Source organism: Copadichromis virginalis, linkage group LG3 (assembly GCF_057382275.1).
Source record: "Copadichromis virginalis isolate Kocher_CV1m ecotype Utaka linkage group LG3, C_Virginalis_male_GT1.1, whole genome shotgun sequence".
In the NCBI taxonomy this organism is placed as follows: Eukaryota; Metazoa; Chordata; class Actinopteri; order Cichliformes; family Cichlidae; genus Copadichromis; species Copadichromis virginalis.
The window spans coordinates 64,180,732-64,201,507 of record NC_140620.1 but is presented as its reverse complement, the minus strand read 5'-3'; the positions used below and the strand labels follow the sequence as shown (position 1 = coordinate 64,201,507).

Genomic DNA, 20,776 nt, shown 5'->3' with positions numbered 1-20,776 from the left:
TGGCTCCATTAGGGGAGCTTCTAAATGTGATGTGATGGCCCCTCTGGGTCTGTCAGGTCACAGCACTGAAGAGAGCTCAAACTGGGCACACAGTTGTTCCAGTCTGGACCAAAGACTCTATACTGGGACTGAGGGACTGCTTTGACTGCACCCACTGGGACTTTTTAAAGGCTCATGTTCTCACTTAGATCATCGATTTCTACTTACATTTCTTTCTGGGAAAAATGGGGATTACTTTGGAAACAGGAAGTATTTTCCCCAATAAGCAGCCCTGGATTAGTAAATCACTCCAACATGTTCTCAGGCAGAAGAAGCTGTCTTGTTATGAGGGAGAGAAGAAAAAGATTGAGGCACAGAAACTTGTTGAAAGAGAGATAAAGCAGCTAAAATCAGGTGTAAAAGTAAAGCAGAGGATGAGCTGAATAAAGGACACTCAAGGCTGGCTTGGAAAGGAATGAAGTCCATGGTGGGGATGCAGAACAAGGAGCAAAGATGAATGTGATGCTGAATCAGCAGAAGACTTGGACTCATTGGATTCCAGCTTTGATATCATTGATTTCAATGAAGAGCTTTGTGATTGTAGCAAAGGGCTGGTAGCTCTGAGAGTCCCACTGATGAGGTGTTTGTGTGGAAATCTCTTAGTGGGAGCAAAGAGAGAAAAAGCCCTGGTCCTGATGCTGTGGGAGGGAAATGATTGAAGTGTGCTGTGAGGAACTGACTGGGAGATTTTCACACATTTTCCAGTCCTCCTTGGAACAACAGGAAGTTCCCAGCATATGGAAACAAAGGTTAAGTGTCCTATGGCACTCAGTGATGATGGTGCTGTGGCCCCACCACCTCCACCTCTTTGTAAAGGAACTAACTGTAATCTGAAGCTTCAAATGGAACTAAGACTTCCTCCACTAGGTGGCAGTGTCTGATGAGAAAGTGTTAGTGGAGCTGGCCTGGAGTCAGAAACAGGAAGATGCAGGATTTGGGCTGAAATGGGGAAAAGTGGTTCGCACTAGTGCCTTAAAGCAAGAAGGTTGTAGGTTGAAGCTTGTTGGCCTTTCTGTGGAGGTTGGATGTTCTCCCACAGTCCAATGAAATGCTGCTTAGGTTCATTGGTGCTTCTAAATTGGCTGTAGGTGTGGATGTGAGAGAGTGCTTCTCTGTCTCTCTCTGTTGGCCCTGTGATGGACTGCTCACCTGTGCAGGTGGACCACGCCTCTTGCCCTATGACAGCTAGGGCACAGGCTGCAGCCCTGTGAGCCTAAGCTGAATAAACAGTTAGCAAAAATGATCCATAGATGGCCTGAAATCCCCCAGTTAGCAGTTTGGTAGATAGCTATGACATGCTAATCCCATCCAGCAGCTGTATTCTACCTGTAAGCTGATCCCTGCTGAGCCAAAGCACTTTTTCATATACAAATTACAACCTTTAATAGAAACCTATTGGTCAGCATCTTATTAGCCTGCTGTTAGCTTCATTCCACAGAAAACTGAGAGAAACTAACAGAGTTGATAAAGAATAAAGAGAAATGTGCTGATTTAAAGCCTTTGAAGTGCTTCAGATGATCTCTGTCCACTTCTGTCCACTCATTCATTCATGTAAGCTTTCTAATGCAGCTTTGATCTTCACAGTCTGCTTCATGAAACTCATTCTAACCCTGAATGTCAGAGTGTTCCTCCTTCTCTTTCCCATCATTCATGCTGGCAGTGGAGGAGATTTGGATGTTGGACTGTGTTTTGGATGATGTGTGTATGTTTGTGTTGGACTGCTGTCTGTAAAGCAAACGCACATTTTGCTTTGGATTTCAGTGTCAGACAGACTTTAAGGTGGAATGAAGAGTTGGAGAGTTTCACAGTGAATTATCCAGTGGAGGATTTTTCTTCTTCTTTGAAGGTTTGAAATGTGAACATTGTTCTGCTGCAGTCAATGGACTAAACCAGAGAAGAAGAAAACAGACTTTACCATGAAGATCCTCAGTGTGGATCAGTATAATATCAGCCTGATGTCTGCAGTTTAGTGTCAGCACAACTTTCACATCATATTCATCTCAGCACAACTAAAACATGCTGACTGACCTCAGAGTTTCAAGTCCACATCCTGGACTCTCCAGGAAACCACACAGATGCTTCACTCCTGAATCCTGCAGCTTGTTCTTGGTCGAAGACCAGGAGTACTCATTACTCAGGTCCAGCTGTCTCAGATGGGAGGGGTTGGACTTCAGTGCTGCTGCCAGATAATCACAGCTGATCTCTGACAAACCACAGTCCCTCAATCTGTATAAAGAATGAAAGATGTAAGTTTATTAGACAAAGTGTGAGCTTGAAATCATTCAGTGTTTCATCATCTGTTCAGAGCTGAAGAAGGTTCAGAATGTAGAAGTTTAGAAAATGGAAACTCCAAACAGCTGACAGAGTTCATACGCCTTTGTCAGGGTCAAATTCAAGCAAGACCATGTGAAAATTAAAACACATCATCCTAGGTGAACTTAAACACCTTTGTTCCCCTTTTGTTGAGACATAGAAAAGTACACCACACAAAAATACTGCAAAAGGAAACGGTCGCCTTATATACATAGTGTATAAACTCAAAATGCACATTTCACTTCAAATTAAGATTAAGGCTTTGAACAGATCACATAGTTCAGTTCAACATATAAGACTTTAAGAATGCACAAGCATCTACTTAAAATCTATTTAATTTATCATCCATGATATTATTTTGTACAATTCCAATGTATTTTGTTCATCTCCCTTAAATAAACAGGCAGTCTTAAAGTATGAAATATTCATATACAAACACATATAAATGTGTGTACTGTCTCAGTGGCTGATAGTACCCCACAGGCCTCAGTGTGAGCTTGAAGACATTTATAATGTTTAAGTAGTTTAATGTGCAGGTGCTGACGATAAACACATTTTGAATGAAAGCCGGGGAACTTTGGTAGCACAGAAACAAGTGGCTATTCTTTGTGACTATATGGATCACTCACAATACCATTATTTCACACAAAGGCACCAAATTAATACTCAAAAAAGCTGCAGCAATACACACAAATATAAACAGTACTTGGTGACTGTTAAGTCTAATTGTTGAATGTTGCCATTGTGTTTCTTAAATTTGTACAGTCTTAGTTCAAGCAGTAGGATCAAAGCCATTCCTTTGATCCTGGCCACCTCTCCAACCACTCTGTGCTGGGGGAGGTTTTATTGTAGATACATCCTATCTGGAAGATCTGTTTCTTTTGATGTAAACTTCCTGGGTTTACGACCCTTTGGTCAGCAGGAGGTCTGACACACACACACACACACACACACACACACACACACACACACACACACACACACACACACACACACACACTCTCTCTTACAGAAGTTCACACATATACATAAAATGCTTTGTCTTAGAACCAAGGGGGCGTGGCTTTGTTCTGACGTGTTTTGTGTGAACTGTCTCCCAATAAAAGGTAGCAGCAGGAGGTCAGATCTGTGGTCATTTTCGTGGTGGACACAGACGAGGCCTCCCTTTCGCAAATAATCGATCGATCGACTGTCTTGTTTTCTTCATGATGAATAAGTCTCTAGAATTAGCGGGGCTTGTGGAAACACAGACCCAACAGTGACAACTTTGCTTTTAGCCTTTAACCCTTCTTGACTACTTTTGATGTGGCCTCTATATTTTACCTTTAAAAACAGTTTATCTTGCCAATCTGTTATTTTCTCATTTTGACCAACTGTATCAGCACAATTTATCTAAATTCAGACAAAATTTAAAATACAAGTAGAAAGTGATATTTTGACTGTAAAAACCACACACATGTTTAACGAATCATCTTCATAACTTGAAATGCAAATAGAGATTGTACACTTTTAAAAATACGCACACGTTTTGCAAACAACAAAGTTATATGGTACTATTTACCAAAAAATGCAGCCAAGGCTCAGACGTTTTTCATATAATCATTTCAAACTATTTACAGAACAATCAGGTGTCAAACAATAGTTTGTGTCACTCTAACACATATGAGAACAGCACAGGGATAAACCTGCAGGTCTGACAGCAGGTATGTCACTCAGCGTTTACACTGCAATCTGCCTTTGTTGGCTTTAAGGCAGCAACTGTGACGATCACTAGTAGAACTGACACACAAAACAAAACAACAGCTACACACTAAATACACAAGACAACAAACTAACTTGAGACCAAACACGGTAAACGTCACAAATCTCTCACGTATCAAAACTCTCTCTCTCTTTCGCTCACTCGCTCTCTCTTGCCGGTCACTCCTAAAACTTCCCCCTTTTGCTAAACAACCAAATGTCATGTTTCCATATCATTTTTGATTGGTCGACATGGTACATTTTCCCACCTATAGGGCTTTGGAGCGTGATGTCACGGGATATGGGCCACGCCCCCTTCCGCCATGACAGTAGGCCAGCCAAAGGATACCATTTCAGCTATGGATCGTACGTGTTGTGTTGTCGGTTGCAACGTTAGATCACACGATCGTGAAGGCAAGAAGCTGGATAACGGGCTCTCTTTTCATCGTTTTCCGTCCTGGAGGCAACGTGAGGGATCCCATGTATCCGATATTACTAAACAAAGACGTCAGGCTTGGATTGCAGCGGTGAGACGAGCGGATATCGAGTTCTCTGCAATCCCCAGCTTTTTGTTGGTTTGCTCACGGCATTTTCTTTCCGGTGAGTTCTAAATTAATTCATATCACTCTTGAAAGGCTTTTAGTGTGATTTTCAATGTGCTGAGGTCATAGATAATGAGATAAAACATGCTAATGTGTGATGCTGCAGAACCACATCATGTCGACTGAGTAGCTTATGATTTGGCATTATTGCAGGCAAACCAGCATATGAAATGGATGTAACAAATCCAGACTGCACATGGGGCATGACGACATACCTGTATCAGACTCGGACCGGCACTCAAGGCGTACGCAACGGAAGCGAAAAAGAGCACCCATCGGAGGTAAACAACCCCCCCCCCCCCCTCTAAAAACATACTAAATTGCTATCACTGTACACTAATCCGCACATAACTTCCAGATGAATCACACACCTGTCATTGGAATATTGGTGTACATTTACCTTATGTCTAATTTTATCTTACAGGCTTTCGTTATGCAGCTGCAGAGTCTGAAGGTGTGCCCCGTGCAGAAGTGATTGATGAAGATCTGACAGAAGACCAACAGCAAAATCACAATGTCATGGAGGCAGTGGACAGCAGTTGTGTTGGACAAGTGGAGGTTGAGGTAGCAGCTGCAAATGTGGATATACTGAAGAAATGTAAACCTTTTAAAATGATGACAGATTACAAACTCTCAGCTGTGTCTGTAATCAAACCTCTGTAACTTTGCTTCACTTCAGCAGCATCAGCTCATGTTCACATGTTGATTCATGGTTTGCTTCAGTTTTTGATGGACTGCAAAATATTTTGAAGGTTATCTGCTATAAAAAGCCAGAACAGGAAAATCTGCTTCATGTGTTTCTGTTTCATCCTCAGTGACTTTGACACAAAGGCCTCTGCTGTGATGATCACACCTCTGATCAAGTCTCACAGTGTCAGCTTTGTTTTTATACATATGGATATGTGCTGATAAATGATCAGAGTTATAATATTTCCCACTGTCTGCTGTGTGCCGTGACCTTTGACCTGCTAAAGACAGTCAGCTGTGGATTATTCATTGTTGTGTCAGATACTTAGAACTGTGAGGAAGAACACTACACAGTTAATCAGGGTCCCCTCTCTCTGAATCAGGAAAGGTGGGCAGGCCGCGTGTGGGCCGCGGGCCATACGTTGAGTCTCACTTTTTGAAATGTGAACATTGTTCTGCTGCAGTCAATGGACTAAACCAGAGAAGAAGAAAACAGACTTTACCATGAAGATCCTCAGTGTGGATCAGTATAATATCAGCCTGATGTCTGCAGTTTAGTGTCAGCACAACTTTCACATCATATTCATCACAGCACAACTAAAACATGCTGACTGACCTCAGAGTTTCAAGTCCACATCCTGGACTCTCCAGGAAACCACACAGATGCTTCACTCCTGAATCCTGCAGGTTGTTGTTCAGGCTCAGGTTCAGCTGTCTCAGATGGGAGGGGTTGGACTTCAGTGCTGCTGCCAGATAATCACAGCTGATCTCTGACAAACCACAGTCCCACAATCTGTATAAAGAATGAAAGATGTAAGTTTATTAGACAAAGTGTGAGCTTGAAATCATTCAGTGTTTCATCATCTGTTCAGAGCTGAAGAAGGTTCAGAATGTAGAAGTTTAGAAAATGGAAACTCCAAACAGCTGAAGCCAACAGGAAGCAGCTTCAAACAAACACAACAAGAGAAAAAACTCTGAATGTTTCACATTAAAGTCGTACATTTATCACAAAGCTCAATTATGTGACAGACATTTCATCCCATGTCAGTTTGGCCTCATCCTGGGCCGGATTATCCAGCACACACTCTGACCACAGGCCCAGGGGCCACGCACAGCTGGGCTCCATCCAAGAGACAGGAAACAAACCAACACAATAATAAAAAGCACCATGTGATCTTCTTACATCTTCAAGACAAACATAGTAAAAACATGAGCACATTTGTTTCCTGATAAAATGATGTGACAGGTAGAACAGAGTAAAGTGGTGGTGTTACAGCCTTTCTCCCCTCTGCTGCCGAGGCTGTTAGTCTCTCCCAAACTCAGCTACAGGACTTCCAAATGAATGAAAGCAGCAGAAGTGGCTTTACAAAGGAAAGAGGAAGAGGAGAAGAAGAGGAGAGGGAGGCCACCCTGACCATCACTCCAGCTGAAAACATCACACTTCCATTAAAGTTGGTGAGAAAATGTTGAGCAGGATGAGCTGCTGGCTAATCTGGAGGCTGTAGCAGCAGCTCACAGTCACAGTGGATTTCCACTCATGAAAAAGCTCTGGCTGCTTCATTTCTCATCTCATATCAGAGACTTTAATGCTTCACTGAAGCTGTACTGTGATGCTTCCATATCCCAGTGAGGCCTCCATAATGATTTCAGCTGTTCTGTACACACACTGTGTGCCCTGTATGGCTCAAAGTCTCTGCAGCCTGTTTTTATCTGCTATCATCAGATCTTCATCATCCTCATTCACATCCCTCACACACTCTACAGCCTCATCAGCACTGACTTCATCTTCACTGACTGATGGAGCACAACATGAACCTGTGGAGGCTGAAACACTGTCCTGTCAAACATCTCCCCGTCACCACTCCACTTCTGTCAGCCTTTAAATGAACCCTGCTCAAGTCTGTCACTTCTGTTTGGAGCCAAAAGGAAAAACTGTTGTTCAGTCGTTTGGAAAGACAACATTTCTGAAAGCACTCAAACTTCTTCACATTTGTCTTCAGACACATCCTGAACATTTAGGAACTAAAGAAAGTTTCAAACATCAAAGACATGAAATATAGAAAAACAACAACAGCCGCAGTCAGTGAACTCACCTCAGAGTCTCCAGTCGACAGTTTGGACTCTCCAGTCCAGCACACAGAAGCTTCACACCTGAATCCTGCAGCTTGTAGTTTCTACTCATGTCCAGCTCTGTCAGATGGGAGGGGTTGGACTTCAGAGCTGAGGCCACAACTTCACAGTGAGACTCTGAGAGTCGACACTCAGTCAGTCTGTGATGATAGAAAATATAAAATGTGTTATTATAAAAGCAGAAAATCTGCACTATAAACACAGACTGAATGTATATGAAGACAAATCAGAGTGAGGTCATAATCTGATGAATCTGCTCTTCACATCTGTGCTTCAGCTCCTCTTACTGTGTTTGACATGACACAACGATTGAGTCTCTCTCAGACCTGCAGACTTTTAATGAGAATCTTTGTTTGGCTTTAATCTGCAGATGAAGGAGGAAGATGGTGTCACATTTAGGCTTCCATAAAGTCCACAGTCTGTCACTGAGATCTGATCCAGAGTCAGAGTGAAGACACACATTTGGACTGTTTCCTGTTTTGACTCCAGAACATTTTGAATGAGTTCAGCTCAGTGAAGAGTTCCAGCTGGAAAGATTATCTCTGTTTGCTACCTGCTGTCAGGTACGACTGTTCACGTCCACACGCAGGAAAAACCTGCTGACTGTTACCAAACGGAGCAGAAATCTCATCACTGGACAATAATGATGAATGAACTCAGAGCTGCTGATATCAGATCTGATTTCAGGGGAACTAAACACAGAAATGATTGGCTCATTTGAGCTTTCTGAGCCATTATCTGCTGGTGTGTCGCTAGTTGGCAGAAAATGATTTGTATTCCTGTTCAGGGCTTCAGTGTTTATGAGTCCAGATCCAGGTGACAGCAAGTCAAAATGATGTTACCTGTCTGTGTCCAGCAGCAGCCTGTATTCACTTTGAATATTGTTATAACCTGACATGGATCAGTTTGTCTTTGATTGGTTTGTAAAGGTCACTGTTTCCATTGGACCTGAGTGACGTACAAAGACAGAGAGGGAGAGAAAGGAGAGAGAGGATGGAGACAGCAAAGAGAGAGCAAACACAAACAGGTGAGAGTGGACAGGTGACCAAGGTCAGCAACCAATCAGAGAGCTTCTGTTTGACCCACAGTCACTGATGATGACTGCACATAACCAAGCAGTGTGTTACTCTGATATCAAATATGGATCCTGCTCTTATAATAATGATCATCAGATGATATTATTGTGTTATTTTGTAGCTGAATACGATGTTTGTGTGATTATCAGTGAAAGAAGCAGTGAGGAGGATGGAGAGAGAGAGAGGACAGAGGGTGAAGTTAGAAACACTAAAAGGATTTTTCATGGATTTCATGGATGATTTGAGTGATTTCCAGCAGGACACTTAAACATGTCAGTGGACGTCCTAAAGAACATATTCACTGATATGAAACGTGTCATTGAACAGGATTAATATCAGTGGAAACATGGTGGAAACAGCTGTGACTGCATGGATGTGACACACTTCAAATCTGTTCTCCACTCTTGGATTTGGGATCCATGGAGCTGCTGCTGAGTCTGTACAATAAAGGAATGGTGTGGAAGGTTGCAGCGTACGGACACAAACACTTTGTGGTTACAATCTGATTTTATTTTCAACATTAAACTACTAACCTACACTGATCAATGATGTTAATGATCACATCTGGACTCACCCAGCCTTTCTGCAGTTCCTCACAGCTGGAATCAGTCTCTGTCGTCCCTGCTCTGATGTTTTGTACTTCTGCAGGTCCAACTCATCCAGAACCTCCTCTGACATCTGCAGCAAGAAGGACAGAGCTGAGCACTGGATCTCAGAGAGTTTCTTCACTGATCTGTTCTCTGACTTCAGGAACTCTTGGATCTCCTGATGTACTGAGAGGTGGTTCATCTCCATCAGACAGTGGAAGATGTTGATGCTTCTGTCAGGAGAGATTCCATCACTGTTCATCTCCTTCAGGTTGTTGATGACTCTCTGGATGGTTCCTGGACTGATCTCTGTCTGACCCAGCAGACCTACTAAGAGTCTCTGGTTGGACTCCAGACAGAGGCCATGAAGGAAGCGAACAAATAGGTCCAGGTGGCCATTTTTACTCTGGAGGGATTTCTCCATGGCTCTCCTCAGAAATACATCAAGTGATTGGACATCATCGTCATCAAAAAGACTGGAAATCATCTTGATTAAAGATTTTGGTTTAAGGAAGTTCTTCAGCACCTTTGTCTTCCTGTTGGTGTGACATTGGAACATGTAGACTGCAGCCAGAAACTCCTGAATGCTCAGATGAACAAAGCAGTAGACTGGTTTCTGGAAGATCACACACTCTCTTTTGAAGATCTCTGTACAAACTCCTGAGTACACCGAGGCCTCTGTCACATCCAGACCACACTGCTCCAGGTCTTCTTGGTAGAACATGATGTTTCCTTTCTCCAGATGTTCAAACGCCAGCCTCCCCAGCTTCAGAAGAACTTCCCTGTCAGCCTCCGTCAGCTCCTGTGGACTCGTCTCATGTCCCTCGTGGTACTTGTTCTTCTTCCTCTTTGTCTGAACCAGCAGGAAGTGTGAGTACATGTCAGTCAGGGTCTTGGGCAGCTCTCCTCTCTGCTCTGTAGTCAACATGTGCTCCAGAACTGTAGCAGTGATCCAGCAGAAGACTGGGATACTACACATGATGTGGAGGCTCCTGGATGTCTTCATGTGGGAGATGATTCTGCTGGACAGCTCTTCATCACTGAATCTCCTCCTGAAGTACTCCTCCTTCTGGGCGTCAGTGAAGCCTCGTACTTCTGTTAGCCTGTCAACACATGTAGGAGGGATCTGATTGGCTGCTGCGGGTCGGGAAGTTATCCAGACGAGAGCCGAGGGAAGCAGATTCCCCTGGATGAGGTTTGTCAGCAGCTGGCTGACTGATGACTTCTGTGTGACATCAGACAGCAGCTTCCTGTTGGTGAAATCCAATGAAAGTCTGCTTTCATCCAGGCCGTCAAAGATGAACAAAAGCTGAGAGACAGCCAGCTTCTCTGCTGTGACCTTCTGTAATGTTGGATGGAAAACATGGAGCAGCTCCAGAAGACTGTACTGCTCATCTCTGATCAGGTTCAGCTCCCTGAATGAAAGCAGAACCACCACACTGACATGTTGGTTCTCCAAGCCCTCTGCCCAGTCCAGAGTGAACTTCTGCACTGAGAAGGTTTTTCCAACACCAGCCACGCCGTTGGTCAGAACCACTCTGATGGGTCTCTGTTGGTCAGGTAAGGCTTTAAAGATGTCCTGGCACCTGATTGGAGCGTCATGGAGGGCGTCCATCTTGGAAGCTGTCTCCAGCTGCCTCACCTCATGTTGGGTATGAACCTCTTCACTCTGTCCCTCTGTGATGTAGAGCTCAGTGTAGATCCTGTTGAGGAGGGTTCTACTTCCTGTTTCATCACTTCCTTCAGTCACACGTTCACATCTCCTCCTCAGACTGATCTTATGTTCATCTAAAACCTCCTGCAGACCAACATCTGCTGAAAGAAAGAAAAACAATGAGACTAAAGAGAAAGAAAACTCTTCAATGTCTGAACAACACAAGAAGTCCAGTTTTCAGAAATGAGTCCATCAGCAGACAGATGTTCAGTCTTACTTTGTACACAGCTGCTCTGACTGGCTGTCTGCAGTCCAGCTCTGCTTCTGGATCTTTCTCCACACTGGGGACAGGAGGAGTCTCCCGATGAAGCAGACTGGTCCCAGTATGAGGAGATGCACTGTCTGCAGAACCAGTGTCCACAGCTGGTAGAGACTGGATCCTTCAGGACGTCCTGACACAAAGCACAGCAGGACAGCTGCTCCTCATCACAAACACCACTCCTCTTCCTCTCTCTGTGAACACATTTCTTTATCACTAAAACATTTACTGTCAGTGAAAAACATCCAGATGTGACCAAACTGCAGTTCCTCACAGTTCCTTTGATTTCATCAACACTAATGAGCTGCTCTTCCTGTCTGCCTGTCTCATTAAACACTGAGTGATGAATACAAACTCAACACTTCCTGCAGACTTCCTGACTTCACAATAAAAGCTTTCCATCAGAGAGACAGTTATGACTTTCACTGTTTTACAGCCGCTGTGTGCAGATTATCTGGGTCAGTTCACTCTGAAGCAGCTTAGAAGTGTCCGTGTAGAGCCGTGGTCTGACACACAGAGACTTCTGATTTTCTCTGTTTAAACAAACATGATGAAGATGAGCAGGTTTCTCTTCTAGTATAAACTCTGTGTCTCTGGCTCATGATGGCTTTTCAGGTTTTATGTTTTGCTCTCTCCTGCTAGCGTTTTGCCTGCCTGGGTGGAGCTTGTAATGGCCTCTCGCTCTTGGTCCACACAGCTATGATGATTACACCACCTGTTGCTGATTCACCTGGGCTTACCGGTAACCATTTAACGCTGCGGCATGGAGCAGTTCGTCGCTGGGACATTGACCCTCCTGTGTTCATGATCTCAGCTCCTTGCTAAGAAATCTCTCTCTTAATTCACCAGTTGGGTTAACTTTGTGTATACTTTGAGTAAATATTTCCCCGGACCTGGTTACAGACGCTTACCTGTGATTCCTGTGTGTGGCTGTGTGAGTGGAGAGCAGGACAAGAGTGACTGAAGAGGAGTGAGTGTGGACTCCCTTCCCTCTTTTCCCTGGAGCCCTGGACCCCCTCCCCAACTCACTGTACATATATAGAGCACTGTGGTTCACCCCTTTGGTAAATAAACTGTCACCTTTTTGTTTGTCAGAACTCAGTCTGTGCTTGAGTTCCTCTGTTAGCCATGACATCTTGTTGGTTCTCTCTCTTCAGGTCCCTGTAAGTGTTTGATCTAAAACATTATATTTATTCTGCTTTGATTGTTTTGTGTGCTGAGGGACATTGTTGCACGATCCACTTTTTCTTATCACTCAAATATCCTGATACTTTCAGAAAGTTGGAGAGCTCTCCTGGCTTGCTTAGTCTTTGCTCTGTACTGCAGTACTTGCACTGGTTTCACTGGACAAGTCTGCATGTGAATCTACAACTGATCTGACATTGTGGCACAAACACAGTAAACAAACACTACGAGCACCTTGTTTCATGTGCAGTGGCTTTCTTCTCATTCTGTTACTGAACACTGTATGAAAAGCCTCTCACTGCCAGCATCCTTCCAGCCCCACGACAACAAGACCAACTCACATCTTCACAACACCAAGAATTTTTCCCCTTTTCTTTGGAGAAACTGAGAAGCCAATAGGATTGTAGCTCAAACTTGCCCACAGTCCTGCTTCATCACTGCTCACTCCTACCTGTGTTGGTGCTCAGTGGACAGTCATTAGGGTTGCCAACTCCCTGAAAAATAAATAAGGGACACCTCGTGGCCAGGGCCGGGCAACCTAGTTGTCTTCACCCTTCCCAGTGTGGTGAATTTTTTAGCTCTTTTTTGTGTGTGTGAAATTATTTTTTAACCATTTGACTTGAATTTGATTTAAGCAGATGCATATTCTATTCTTTGTGATATGACCATATGGGAAACAAATGATCCTTTAGCCATTTATTTTTAGCTCAAAATGACAACATTAACACAGTAAAACAGGTCTCTTTCTTAAACAGAAGCCTGTCATGCTTAACTTTTGAGAATAAAAGTAAATCTTTCTTTAAAAGAACTCTGTCCTGCTTAACTTAAAATTATATAAATTAATAGAAAGCAATAGAACGAAAAATATTCTTGTAACAGTGCACATATAGTGCATTTAGTGCAATTGGCTTCAGCTGAGGTATTATTTCAGCTTTTCTAATGCTAATCAGCTGCTCCTGTTTGTAAACCCGCTTGTTCCCATGATTACGCATCATAACTCATCATCATTATTCATCTATGTATTACTTTTATGTATTAGTCATCTATTTGTTGTAATCATCTATCCTTGCAGTTGTTTATTACACAAAATAAATTATATTATCACACTTCTGGCCACATAGCGCTGATATTCACTGCACATGCCCATATTAACCTTAACCAGAGGGTTTAAAAAACAAACCAGTGTCTACATACCATATCTGTTTCTGCCGTGGCCTGGCGGACAACAAATTGGTTAAGGGTTCCCCGAGCTTTCACGCCCCTCATGTTCTTCATGTGCCCACCATTAGAAGCATGCCTATGGAAAAAGTGCGCCGGCACACAGTGCAGTGCGCTTTATATGTGTTATCGTGCACTTTTCCAGCCAGGTGTTTTCCTTTTCCCATTCCTCCCTGTACTTTTGCAGCCTTTTTTTCTTTCTCTGAGCGAACAAACATTGCTGCTCTGATGCTGGGCTCACACTGTGCGATTTTTGGCCCATTTTGAGATGATTTTTGAGTCATGCGACCGATTTGGCGATCGGCCCAATTTTGGCCTTCATCGTGCATCGTGTAGTATACGTGGGGTAACGAGAAGCGATTAACACCTCACGACCAGCTCCCGATCATCAATCGCTCGTGAGCGTGTCACCACAGGCGTTCACACTGCTCACGCGCAAACACGTAAACGTTGGTGAAAAAGACGGAGCAGCACGGCTGTGCAGCGTGTGATCTGGACACAAGTGATGGAGGCACAACTGTAGAACTTTGGAAAGCTCATCAGAGCCTTTTCAATGTGGCATCACAAAATTATCACGACCACAACAACCGTGAAAATAGTTGGATTTACATGCTGCTCAATCACAGCTGCCTGATCAATGTTTTTCATTAGCAATTTAGCAAAGTTGATGGTGGTGGTGTGTGTGTCTGTGTGAGTGAAAGACAGAGAGAGCGACAGATTTTCTGTTATAACCTTCATTTTATGGAGGCACAGTGTGAGCACTCAGGTCGCATCAGAGCATCGGGCGGTATAGTGTGAGACCTGCATCGTGACCTACCAACTGCGAGTCAATCGTGCAGTTTGAGCAGGAGCTGAATAACGTGACTGAAAAAATCGCACAGTGTCTGCCCAGCTTTAGGTGTACTGTCGTCCGAGACTTGCACCGCAGTGTCAGCGTTTGTTTCCCTGTTGGCCATGCTTCTTGTTGTGGTCATCTGTTGTCTTCCGGTATTTTCTCCGCAAGCGACCTTTCCTCGACCAATGAGATGAGCGGTAATCTGAATTTTCATAAGTGTGCTGTCAGCTCATTGGTCACAAAGCAGGAGAGGGGCTGGGAATTATGTTTTCAAACAAAGCGTTAATTCCATAAACATTTATAGACTACTTTTGATTCTCACTGTATTACGGGACAAAGTGCGTCCCTTATTAGCTCAATACGGGACAAAGTGCGTCCCTTATTAGCTCAATACGGGACGTGTGCTTTTGTTTCTAAATACGGGACGATTCCGTTTTTTAAGGGACGGTTGGCAACCCTAACAGTCATAGCCTGCTGCTAGCATGAATGCTAAACGTACTGCTGTGGATGATCAGCAGAAAAACATGTGGTCAGTTTGACTGTTTGCTGTATTTAAAGTGTTTTTCTCAGTTCGTCTGTATTCAAAGTGCATTCGGGGCTTTAGCTGACAGCTCTTTGTGCTAACAAACTAAACTCTCTTAGTTTAAGCCAACAGACTTTACCAAACACAAAGCCTGCTGCTGCCTCCATGGGTTAGCTTGTGTGACTGGTGTTTACACCAATGAAATCTAAATCACACTAATGTGTCCTCCAAGGTGTTTGGTGGGAGCACTGAGTGAAACATAAGAGCTCTGGTTAAGCCTCATCAGCTGGATAGGCTGTCCACCCTAGTCCAGGCTTTAACTCAAATCTCTGACTGGCTTTCTAACAGCTACCTTGTTAGAACAAGACAGAGACCATGATCATAGCTCCTCCTGATCTATATTCTAAAATCAGTCAAGTTGTTGCCCCTTTCTGTTCTTCTGCTGAGCCAAATATTCGAAATCTTGGAATAATATTTGACTCTTCTTTGGGCCTTGACTCACATGTAAAGTCTCTGTCTCGTTCCTGTTTCTTTCATTTAAGGAATATTTCTAAACTGCGACATATGGTCTCCTTAGCTGAACTGGAAAAAATTGTCCATGGATTTGTGTCATCGTGTTTAGATTATTGTAATTCCCTGTTTACCAGCTTGGATAAATCATCTCTTTCTCGCCTCCAAGCTGTACAAAACGCAGCAGCCAGACTACTAACTCGCTCTACCCAGCGAGCTCACATCACTCCTATTTTATGTTCTTTACATTGGCTCCCAATAGATTTTAGAATTCTTTTTAAATGATTGTTTTAACGTACAGAGCACTAAATGGCCCCAGATTATTTATCCAAGCTTCTCACTAAATACACTGCTGCTCGCTGTCTCTGCTCACAGACTCAGAGTTTGTTGGTTGCTCCCAGAACACGTCTGAAGACGAAAGGGGGCGGAGCCTTTCAGTCTGTGGCACCAAGGCTGTGGAACAGTCTACCTCTACAACTACGTTTGGTTGACTCTGTGGGATCCTTTAAAAAACAGTTAAAAACTTTACTGTTTAAACAAGCTTTCTGTTGACCAATGCTGTTTACATTGTTATATTTTTAATTCACATTTAAACTCTATATTGTGTATATTGTGCATTTTGCTATTTATCGTACTGTTTATTTTAATCTCTGTGTGCAGCACTTTGTGACTACCTGTCTATGAAAAGCGCTTAATAAATAAACTTTACTTACTTACTTACTAAAATAACAAACAGGGCTGTGAGAGCAACTGAAGTGATAAAAATACTGTTTGAAGATAAAAAACACTTTGATGTTCTCTCATCACCTAACAAAGTCCAAACCCTGTGAACTATTTTAGCTTTAATAACTGTGGATTCAGGTATCCTGAACCCATCTTTGGACATTTGTAATTAAATATTTTAAAACTCCATCAGAGACTCCTGATGTGGTTGTTTGGAGAAGGAAAAGAGGGACAAAGTGGAGCGTCGAGCTGAGGCTTCATTCACTGCAAACCTACAGTTGTGTTTCCTTATTTCTGCTGTTTGCATGTTCACAGCTGAAATAAAGCTGCCTCTTTGACTTCATCCTGTTGTGTTTGGGTCCAATCCTGCCTGCCACACAGCGCTACAGGACAAAGTCTAAGATTTTTATCTTTTTAATGAATCTTTGGTCATATTTATCCAGGAAAACACAAACATGTAAAGGAGTCATCACAGGTCTCTGACCTCGTTGGTCCAGGTTCAGCACTAAACTCTGGAGGGTGAGGTTTGGACCAGTCACTCCTCACAGACGGACAGCTGGATCCTGCAGACTGTGACCTCTGACCTCTGCAGACACAAACATGTTTTATTCAATGATCAATTCTCTGATGAAGTGATTGAAGCAGCTGTGGTCACACAGACTGCAGATAATGCAGCTGTTTCCTGTCAGTAACAGTCCTCTTAGATTAGAGTTCAGCTTTTTACAGGAAAACAAATGTCCCTGAATGCAACAGTGAGACACAGTCTGCCTGTGTGGCTGTGATAGCTGCCGTTAGGAGCGCTCATGTGTTTGCAGTTAGACGAGGAGATGTTACCATCATGGACACGTTAACAAATCCTGCAGCATCACGTGGCACAAACACTTTGTGTTCCTGTCATCTGCAAGCAACAGGAAGTTCATTAATAAAGGCGGGATGGAGACGCGACTGTGATGGTTCTCCTTCATCCAGCTGTTACACACATCTGGGCTCACACGACGAGCCTTTGTCTAATACAGCAGCTGCTCTCTGAACACTTTTCTGAAGAGGAGCTGCACAAACCTTTGTTTGCTTTCTAGAGCAGCGTATCAAAGTCAAACTACCCACTGCTAGCAGCTGTTTCTATCATAGTTTAGGATCCAGATGTGTGAGGTCATGATTTACACCTCTGATTAAAATAAATAGTTAAAAACAGCCAATTGAGTCCAAATGTGTCTTAAACCAGATAAACTGACAGTTACAGCTGAGCCTGTGTGTCCTTGGAGACACTGCTCTGCTACAGAGATGCAGAAACCAGGAAACATTAAAATCATTTAAATCAGAGAGTTCTTGTTACTAACAGCTCACCTCTCTGCAGCAGAGACTTTAAAATCAATGATAAAATCTTACGCCTAAATTAACTTTACTGTTAACGAGTTTTCATGTTTCTGTAATCCACCAGTGTGCTCATGCTTTTTTAAGTGAAAACATATTTTTAATGATCAAATATAATTATGTTTGTTATTTGTGGATTTTAAATGTCCTTGACAGAGACAGATGATGATCATTATCCTGCACTGTGGTCTCAGGTTTGGTCGAGCTAGCACAAAGAATGGCTATGTTGAACTTCCTCCTGGGATCTACACTAAGAAGTGAGTCCAACATTAGCAGGGTCTCTTTCCTTTATCTGATTCACTTTAGCATTCACAGTCACGTGAAGCTTGTTATTAACTCGATAAGTCAACCCAGGGTTTCAGCTGAGCGCTCACATGAAACACATGGTGTTGGCAGCATCTGATCAATCATATTCATGGAGACGTGTATCAGCAACAGAGCAGCTGAGTTTGCAGAAGGAAGTCAAACTAAACCATAGGCTATACCACCTGAAACACCTGAGTGGAAGCTCCTCCCTACACTGTGTTTGAAGCAAAGCACAAAGGAGACACCTGCTGGAGCAGCTGGAGTCCTACAGACACTCAGCCTCTTCACTACACAAACACCTCCTACAACATCCACTCTTTCCACTCTGACTGCTGTGTTTGTGGAAACACTCCAACACACACCGCTTCACATACCAACATAGAAATGTGTGAAAAAGAGCTGAGCTGATATTAAACATGAGGATTTATTCAAAAATACAGAGTCAGGAACAACATCTAGACACACATTACCTCTCAGCAGCAGAAGAACAGCCTTTAAAGTTTATAACAGCATCCTTCGACCTGTTGCTCTTTAAGGAAACACAGCTGGGTTCAGGTCCAGGAGATTCTGGCCTCTTATTGATCCTAAAAGAAAAACAATTGTCGCGTATTCAGAATATTGAGGATGAGAACAAAACAACGAAGGTCCAGAAGAATTAGGTCAAACGATGATTTTAATGAACACATGCGTAGGGAGATGAACACCGTTACACAATCAGCGTCGATCTCCGCCCAAAAGTACACAAGCAGTTGCTTTTATAACATCAGGATATTATTACGCCCCCTCTTGCGTCAGAGCAGATACTTGCATGAGTTAAAAACACAAATGTTCTGTTGACAACTTTTGACACAGTTTGAAAAGAACATCGTCTCCACGCCAGGTGCTTCCTGTAGCTCGTCTTGCTTTCACTTATCCCTGGAACATCAGACGCACGTCCTGCAACAAACTATCACTTATGCAGGCACAAAATGCAGTTACAAGCAAAATATGTCTGAACTCTAACCTAGAATATAAGTCTACCTACGGTGTGTGTGTGTGGATGTCTCGACCTCAATTGCACTCTGTCTCACCTCTCGCCTACTAAAGCTCACACCCAGACTCTCATATGTGTAACAATTTAACTGAAACTATATGTGTAATATATTGAATAAATGCTTTAATCAAATGCCACTACTCAAAGCTCAATAAAAAGGATATAAACGAATAAAAGATAATAATGAATACTTGTATCATGTGTGTTTTGTAAGCGTGTAGGCAATCCTTCCATACCTCTAAGTCACTTTGCACAATAGATCGGCATCGCGACATCGCGCCAGACGAAGCTTCTGACCATCAATTATCAGACTGAGCTTAAACTCTTTAAAAGCACAAACTGCAAGATGTGTATAAAAATAGTTATAACTGCACCTGGAATAAAGGTTAATATAGGATTATGATAGCACCTGTAAAACAAGTTTTAACGTAATACCAACAGCATCAATAAATGCTTTGATGAAATGATGATTAATGCAATGGTAATGATAATGGTTATGACAGTAACAGTAACATATCTCCCTGATCTCCACACAATAAATGTAACAGCTTCATGAGACAGGAAGGAAAAAATGGAAATGTTAAATTAAAGACATGATGAACAATCTGAAACTCGTAAAAATAATGTTCTTACTCTTTGTCACATAACAGTCTTTTGTTAAAGTTTACAATAATACCCTTTGACATGTTGCTCTTTAAAACACACTTTTACTCCCTGACCTTTGACCCAGTGTGACATGTTGACTCACTACCTCAGACAGCTTAAAAACAGTCTTTTTGTTTTTTGGTGCTGCCTAAAAGAACCGTAAATATCTGTCCTATATACAGTTATGTTCATATATTTTTGTACTACATCAGGAAACTCAAAAACATAGTTTGTAATATTTTAATCCTTATTTTTAAAACTGTTTTTGTCATTTTTCTTCTCCCATTGCATCAAAAATCATTATTTACACTGAATAAATGAGTCAGCAGCTCTCTTACATTGTTGCTGCAGGTTCATTACTGAAGTCTGGAGGTTCTTCTTTGGACCAGTCACTCCTCACAGACACACAGCTGGATGCTGCAGATCCTGCTCCATCCTCTTCCTCCATCTTCTTGATGTCAGGGTGGAGTTAGTCTGAGAGGCAAACACACACACTCAGAGGTGCTGTTGTACTGGAAGCATCACACTGACGGGTTTCTAAAGTTCTCATTGATCATTTCATGGAGTTTCTGTGGTAAACACTGTCCTGTGACGTATGTGTTATGGTGAGGGTCATGAGGGCTAACCAGCCCCACTCCTTACTCCTCATATTTCAGCCTGAAGCACAATAACAGCCTAAACCTAACCAGGGCCCTATTTCAGGAAGCCGGTTTAGAAAACTCAGAGTGAAAAACGATACTCAGGGTTGAGTAACCCCGAACTGTCCAACTCGGAATATTCGGTTTCAGAAAGGCTGATAACAATTAGTTCAATCAACGCGGAGTTGCTTTAACCCCAAGTTAAGCGCGCGCACGAGGATACATAAAGCCCTGATAAGCGGAGCACAGAGTAAGCGAGTCACCATGGAGACGGAGGGAAAGAAGGCGCGGTCAATGTATTTTACAGCGCTTGAGGCCGAAATTCTGATGGCAGCATATGCCGATAACATGCAAATTTTGCAGAAAAAAAGTAACACAGCCTCAGGTGCCAAAGGAAGGGAGCATGCATGGCAAAACATAGCCGACAGAGTCAATGCGTGAGTGTTAATTTAAACATTGATCTAGGGATTTCCACCCATTTAACACGTTATTTTATTATATTTTATTTGTTATTTTATACATTTTATTTTGTGACGTGATGTGAGCGCAGGTGCAACCCAACAGGCCCCAAACGTTCCTGGCAGCAAGTAAAAATGAAACATAAAAATATAGTCCAAACAGGTAAGGTGTAATTGTATTATG

The 20,776-nt window shown here is 42.8% G+C and overlaps 2 protein-coding genes across 4 annotated transcripts in view; both read right to left on the bottom strand.

Moving 5' to 3' along the window:
• Positions 1-20,776, bottom strand: part of LOC146716593 (uncharacterized) — a 304,253-nt gene that overhangs the window by 121,837 nt on the left and 161,640 nt on the right. The window lies entirely within an intron of this gene.
• Positions 7,471-11,500, bottom strand: LOC146716603 (protein NLRC3-like). Of its 3 annotated transcripts, none has more exons than XM_085452475.1 (3): positions 11,106-11,500; positions 9,162-10,989; positions 7,471-7,651 (listed from the first exon to the last, which is right to left on the bottom strand). In XM_085452475.1, exons 2-3 carry the CDS (start codon positions 10,787-10,789, stop codon positions 7,471-7,473), a joined length of 1,809 nt encoding a protein of 602 aa, XP_085308601.1. In that variant the 5' UTR covers positions 10,790-10,989; positions 11,106-11,500. The 3 variants fall into 3 exon arrangements, with proteins under 3 accessions (XP_085308601.1, XP_085308602.1, XP_085308603.1); XM_085452476.1 differs by having other exon boundaries at positions 9,162-10,986; XM_085452477.1 differs by lacking the exons at positions 7,471-7,651; positions 11,106-11,500 and adding an exon at positions 8,370-8,459 and having other exon boundaries at positions 9,162-10,863.

What these genes read in the sequence shown, in the direction of transcription:
- LOC146716603 (XM_085452475.1), bottom strand. Translation starts at nt 10,789, where the DNA reads ATGGACGCCCTCCATGACGCTCCAATCAGGTGCCAGGACATCTTTAAA. An exon ending in AGGAACTGCAGAAAGGCTGG is followed by an intron (nt 7,652 to 9,161) that starts GTGAGTCCAGAT and finishes CTATCATCACAG; the next exon opens with ACTGACTGAGTGTCGACTCT.